The 7,134-nt window shown below is 39.7% G+C and overlaps 1 protein-coding gene across 3 annotated transcripts in view; it reads left to right on the forward strand.

Moving 5' to 3' along the window:
* acox3 (acyl-CoA oxidase 3, pristanoyl) overlaps positions 1-2,712 on the forward strand; it is a 183,058-nt gene extending 180,346 nt beyond the window's left edge. For all 3 annotated transcript variants that reach the window (XM_060826927.1, XM_060826936.1, XM_060826949.1), the window contains one exon: positions 514-2,712. In XM_060826927.1, coding sequence (XP_060682910.1) covers positions 514-633 — 120 coding nt within the window. In that variant the 3' untranslated portion in view covers positions 634-2,712. The remainder of the gene's footprint in view (positions 1-513) is intronic.
* Positions 2,713-7,134: the final 4,422 nt, after the last annotated feature.

A 7,134-nucleotide genomic window follows, 5' to 3' on the forward strand; every position in this document is an offset into this window, starting at 1 on the left:
GCAGGGATGCAAAGTTTTATTGTCTACTCAAGTGTTGTTGAACAATCCTCTCCAAAATCACTTGCTTTACTTATTCATTCATTTTTTTCCTAATTATATACCTAACTTCTGGAATGGGGGAATTGAAAATCCAAAAGTAGATCATGCTAAACTTGTTAATTCCGCAGTTTCTGTTCACAGGAGTGCATTGGCTTCAAAAATGTAGTGTATTTATTCTTTATTCAAAATGTGTTGTTCATCCTATAAGTTGGTGCCATTTTAGAATAAACAAAAATATGTTTCTTTTTCTTTAAATTGTTTTGCATTTTTTAGAAGAATAACTTTAAATGTGGACTGGGAAGACTTGTTTATGATATACATATCAAATTACCCATCAATAATTGCTTCACACAATATACGCAATTGATTCTAAATGTTTTCTCAAGTTTTCACTGAGTGCTTTAGCTGTTTCTATTCATTCTGAGTTTTCAATCTTGAGCAATCACAGGTGAACTGCTTTTTCTGTTTTTGCAGATTTATAAAAACCTGTGGGCAGCAGTTCTTCAGGGCAAGAACGTACTTGAGAGACCATCATGGTGGGTTGAATTTTGTGCCAACAAGCCTTCTGTTGGAAGCATGACGTCAAAACTCTAATTTATCATCTATTTAGATACACTGTATCTAAAGAAAGGATATTGAAGGATGAATCAGCTGTAATGCCTAGACCATGATGGTCAGGATTATTCAATATCATTAGACTGTAATGCACAGTTATTCTCTTATAATGATTTACATGAACGATTAAACTGAGTCCCAAGGATAAGTTTCGGAATGCATGCTTCAAACAAGAAAGAAAAACTGCAGGGCTGATGGTAAAAATTGATAAAATTACTCTCCCAATCTAAACTATAGAGGAAATAAAACAAGCATTTCATATGACCCATTTCTCATTAACTGTCCCCAGAATGTTTTGCAACCAATGGAGTGCATATTCATACTATTAAGATATGAAAAATGTCAATTTCTGCAGAGTAAACTCCCATAAACACAGTGTTCATACCCAGATAATTACTTTTTTTTTGAGTGTGATGTCAATTGTAGAATAAATATTTTTGGCGAGAACACTGATATAACTCTTCTTTTCTCCAAAATAATGTCATGAGATTTTTATGTCCACCTGAGAGGGTAAATAGGGCCTTCCAAGAGATGGTACCTCCAAAGATGCAACGGTCTCTCAACAATTATTTAAGTGCTGTACTTTAAAAATAAAAAAAAGATATTATTTAAATAGTTCTAAGCCTTAGTTTGGCTTACTTGGTTAAAAAGTCCCACCTAAGTTTGGTCACAGATTCGAGCCTCACCTCCGAACCTCCACATTTTGTTTAGGCTGAAACTTCAATACTATCATAAACAGTAGCTATGTTGTTAGATTAGATTAGACTTACAGTGTGGAAACAGGCCCTTCGGCCCAACAAGTCCACACCGACCCGCCGAAGCGCAACCCACCCATACCCCTACATATACCCCTTACCTAACACTACAGGCAATTTAGCATGGCCAATTCACCTGACCCGCACATCTTTGGACTGTGGGAGGAAACCGGAGCACCCGGAGGAAACCCACGCAGACACGGGGAGAATGTGCAAACTCCACACAGTCAGTCGCCTGAGGCGGGAATTGAACCCAGGTCCCTGGCGCTGTGAGGCAGCAGTGCTAACCACTGTGCCACCGTGCTGCCCGTTAGAGGTGTCATTGTTCAGTTTTGTGAAGCCAGGGTCCTATCACATGTTCATGCAGGTTTAAAGGATCCCAAGGTGATACTTGAAGAAGATTGAGACAACCAACATAGTTGCCTGTGTAATAATAACTATACACCAGAAGTACAGTAAAGAATTTCAAAGCTGTGAAGCATTGTCAGACTTTGCATGCAATTTTAAATTACTACTCGTACTCTTTTAAATTATCTGAACTAAAGTAAGATAACAAGCTAAAATAATTAACTTTTATGTTATTGTGAAGAATTTGGATTTTTTTTCCCATTGATTCTTTTATTAATACAATAGCTTTGCTCTGGAATAGTAGATATGATAATTAATGTGATTGCAATCTCAAAACCATGGAATCATCTAATCCCTTCAGTGTGGGAACAGGTCATTTGTCCTAACAAGTCCACACTGACCTTCCGAAAAACAGCCTACCCAGACTAATCCCCTGCCCTACCACATAACCTACATTTCCCTGTTGTTAATGCACCCAACCTGCACATCCCTGAACTCAATGGGCAATTTAGCATGGCCATTCCACCTAACTTGCACATCTTTGGATTGTGGGAGGAAACCGGAGCACTGGGGTAAACCCAAGCAGACACAGGGAAAGCATGCAAACTCCACACAGACAGTCACCTGAGATTGGATTTGCACCTTGATCCCTGGCACTGTTAGGCAGCGGTGCTAACCAATGAGCCACTGTGCTGCCCTCTGTCAGGTACATATTATTTGAATATATAGCCCAGTATACTAACAAAGCATCAAGGAGTAATTAATAAAGTGCAAAAATAATTCCAATAAGAACAATAATGTTATGCTGTGCCATATTTGGCCTAGTTAAGTACAATGTTTGTTTATTTTGCATTTTCATCCGACTCTACATTTTGTTTGTGTGAAAGTTAAAAATAATTATGAAATATTGACTACTAATAATGTTCATGTGATATATTTTTTTTTATAATCAGCTTTGCCAGTTATGATTGTTCAATTAAATTATTTTACAAATATAAATGACATGGTCACAGTATTTGAAAATATGTGGTTCTGTTCAGTTGAGTTAATGAAGGTTACCCTCATGAGACATTAGCATGTGGTGAATGTAGATAAATTGTACTTTTAGTATTAGTAGTAAACTACAACTTGAGCTAGAATATAGACTTTTCTATTTATTAAAGCTGGAAAAGACAAGAACATGGCAGTCACTCAAAGTGTAGAAAATATAGCCCAAATATTGAGACATTGTCATTTCCCTTGAATTGCCTGCAGACCTGGAAAACCTGACCAGTCGAGATTAACAAAAGAACGTAGAAGTAGGAATAAGCCATTCAACCCATATTGTCCTGCACCCCATTCAAATATATCATGTCTGATCCATCTAGCTCAATGGCACATTTCCATACCATTCCCATATCTCTTGATGTCATTAGAATTTATACATCTGTTGGTTTATATTGAATGATTGAGCTTCCGCAGCCGTCTGAGGTACAGCATTCCAAAGGTTCTGCATCTCCTAACTCCAACTTAAATTGAATACCGAATATTGAATATCCTTTATTGTCTCTTATCCCTTATTCTAAGGTTATGTCCCTTGGTTCTGTATTTTCCAGCCAGAGGAATACAGTATCTGACCTACATCCACCCTGTCACATATTATAAGAATTTTGTACATTTCTATTAGGTCATTCCTTATTTTGAGAAACTTTAGACCCAGTTCCCTCAATTTGTCCTCATAAAACAATATACCATCACAGGGGATTAGTCTAGTGAATCCACAAAGCACTCCCTCTCTGGTAAATATATTCACGATTAGATAAGGAGACCAGAACTATACATAAGACTCCACGTGGAGCCTCTCGAAAGATCGATACAACTTCAACAAGACACTTTACTCTTGTACTCAATTCTCCTTGCAGTTAAGGCTACTGTCACACTAGTATTCCTAAATATTTGCTGCACTTGTACACAAGCTTTTAATGACATATGAGCGAGGATCCTCAGGTCCTTTTCAACATCTCCATTTTCCAACTTCTTACCATTTATGAGCAGAACCTTATAGGGGTCTGAGCAAACATGGGCTATTGTGAATGATCATGCTAGGCATGGTCATCTTATATGCCAGGATCTGGTTAGGAAGACTGGGCAGGTATAGGGGTATATAGGTGGATTGGGTGGAGACCTGGAATTGACAGGATAGGCTACAACAAATGGTATATGGATACTTGGGGCTCACAGTCAAGGTCAGCCACAGTCTGGGAGCAGCTTGAAAAGGAGCAGTGACTGATACATTCCATTATGGAAGATTTCTAAAGTTAGATGAAAATTCCTGCAACCATACTCAAAATGGGCATGACAAGTAACTTAGCTTGTGAGGGAGAGGTTTGCTGCAATGACCACACACAAGGCCTTTAAAAGGATAAGAACTAGCTCAAAGGCACCTGAAAGATCTGGCACACTGGCATGTAGACTGCCCAACTCTTGACATTGTCCTTTTGTGAGGAGGGTGCAACCTGTACTCGGTTCAAGGTTCCTCAGTCCCCTAACACCATGTCTTCAGTTCTAGGGACTGATGGAAGGGGCAATGGAGTACAGATGTTTGCAGTTCTCCAGCAGTCCCTGACAGCGCTGGGTCTGCCTCCCAGTAATATCTACCAACTTGTCAATGAAGGCAACTTGTCACATGGTCACAGAACTTGCTGCACTGACGTAGCTTCTGGATAAGGAGGGGCATTGTGTCCCAGACCACTGTCTAATGCTTCTGCTCCTCCCTCTATATTTGGCTAAGTTACCTCATTGCTAAAGCCACAAGGTCATCTCCTGCCTGAGACTGAGCAGGAACCTGGTGTCCTTCCTCAACCAGCTGCGGAGCTGTCACAGTGCTCAACCAGACTGTGTGTACACACGGTCAGTGATGACAGTTCCCCCAGAGTGTCAGATTCTGGGTTGGTGGAGAGTGCAGGAGGCAGCCTTTCTGATGCTTCTTTTATGACCTTATCACCAGCCCATCGACCAGGACCTCCAAGTCCCTGTCAGAAAATAGAGGTGACATATTCCCCTTTTCCAATATCTTGTACAGCCTTCCTTCAATGAAGAAAATAACTTTGGCATGCCAATGATTGTCCAAGTGGCATCTTAAATATGGTGTTTTGGTAGATAACCACTGAGTGGTATGATGTTCTCGGAAGGGTGCGTGGTATAATGGGGTTGAAATTGGACATGAGAAATGCATATGCATGGTAGGTGATTAATGAGGTGAGTTTGCTAAGATGCAGTGAGAGAGCCTGCTAGGCCTTATAATGAAAACACTGCGAAAACCTCAATACAATACAGATTTAGCCAAAACAAAACTGCTTTAGGGGACTGCTGTGCTTCTGTGTATTTTTCCATGAAAGTGAATAGTTTTACACACATTCACATTATATCCCACCTTCCATGTTCTAATCTAGTCACTTAACCTGCCCAGGTCCCTGTGACTCCCACCTGCTCATAACATACATACCTGGTTTTGTATCATCAGCAAATGTGGAAATGTCACATTTGATTCCACATCCAAATGATTTAAATAGATTAGATTAGATTACTTACAGTGTGGAAACAGGCCCTTCGGTCCAACAAGTCCACACCGACCCGCCGAAGCGCAACCTAACCATACCCCTTACCTAACACTACGGGCAATTTAGCATAGCCAATTCACCTGACCCACACATCTTTGGACTGTGGGAGGAAACCGGAGCACCCGGAGGAAACCCACGCAGACACGGGGAGAACATGCAAACTCCACACAGTCAGTCGCCTGAGGCGGGAATTGAACCCAGGTCCCTGGCGCTGTGAGGCAGCAGTGCTAACCACTGTGCCTGTTTGCAGTAGACAGTAATAACAACCTGAGAATAATCCATTTAATTCTGTTAGCTTACTATTTGGCCTGACTGATATTACCTGTACTATAACTACAATTGTTGTTGGCCTGCTGTTTCAAATAATACAATATCTGAAATTTCTCTGCAGCCATCTCAATGAAAATACGCTCAATAATTAATCCAGTTTATTATTTAAATAGGTGAATCATCACAGTAAATAAACATCTTGCCAATGTGTCCTTCTGTTTCTAAATATAAAGTATCCCTAGTTATCATTGGTTCAGCTTATAGCAAGGCTTTCATTGGCTGATTCTGATTGCGTCCTAAAATAATCTTTAATGTTGGTGATTAAAAAAAACAAAAAATGCTGTCATAGAACACCGAAGAATATATGAATATAAATCCTTGGAATACAGATAGGCCACTCAAACCCTCAAGCCTGCTCTGCTGTTCACTAAGATGATGACTTATCTGCTTACTCCATATATTACTGCCTACCCCGATAGCTTTACACTTCCTTGTTTGTCGCAAATCTAATCAATTGCTGCTTTAACAATATTTAAAGTCACTGCTTCCATCATCTTTTAAGGAAGAGACAGACCTAGGGGAGCAGGTGCACAATTCCTTGAAAGTTGCATCACAGGTAGACGGGGTGGTAAAGAAGGAATTCGGCACACTGGCCTTCATTGCTCAGATTATTGAGTGTAGGAGTTAGGATGTTATGCTAAAGTTGAACAAGACATTAGGCCACTTTTGGAGTACTGTGTACAATCTGGTCACCCTGCTATCAGAAGGATATTATTCAATTGAAGAAGATGCATAAAATATTTACAAGGATGCTACTGGGGCTGGAGGGTGTGATGTAAAAGGAGAGGCTGGATAAGCAGGGACCTTTTTCATTGGAGTGTAGGAAGTTGAGGGGTTACCTTATTAAGGTTTATAAAATCAGGAGAGGTATAGATAAGGTAAATAACAAAGGTCTTTGCTATCAGGAGTTCAAAACTAGTGGGCATAATTTTAAGGTGAGAAGAGAAAGATTTAAAAGTGACTGAAGGGCAATTTTTTTCTCACACAGTGGTTTGCGTGTGGAATGAACTGCCAGAGGAAGTGGTAGATGCAAGGACACATACGGTATTTGAAAGACATTTGGGCAGGTACATGAATAGGAAAGGTTTAGAGGGGTATGGGCCAAATGAAGGTAAATGGGACGAGTTTATTTTGTGAAACCAGGTTGGTATAGGCGAGTTGGACTGCAGGGTCTGTTTTCGTCCTATATGACTCTATGACCTTCTGTGTGAGGCATTATCAAACGCACTCAGAAAATCCAAATACCCACATCCACTTATTCACCTTTACCTATGGTACTCAAAAACTCCCAACAATTTCGTCAAATATTACTTTCCATTTTTATATAGCATTATTTTCTAAGTTCTAAATATCGTACATTTTTAATAGATTCTAACAATTTCCCTACTACTGATATCAAAATAAGAGGTCTATAGTTTTCCATTTTCTCTCATCTCTTTTTAAATTGT

This window comes from Hemiscyllium ocellatum, chromosome 1 (genome assembly GCF_020745735.1).
Source record: "Hemiscyllium ocellatum isolate sHemOce1 chromosome 1, sHemOce1.pat.X.cur, whole genome shotgun sequence".
NCBI lineage: Eukaryota > Metazoa > Chordata > Chondrichthyes > Orectolobiformes > Hemiscylliidae > Hemiscyllium > Hemiscyllium ocellatum.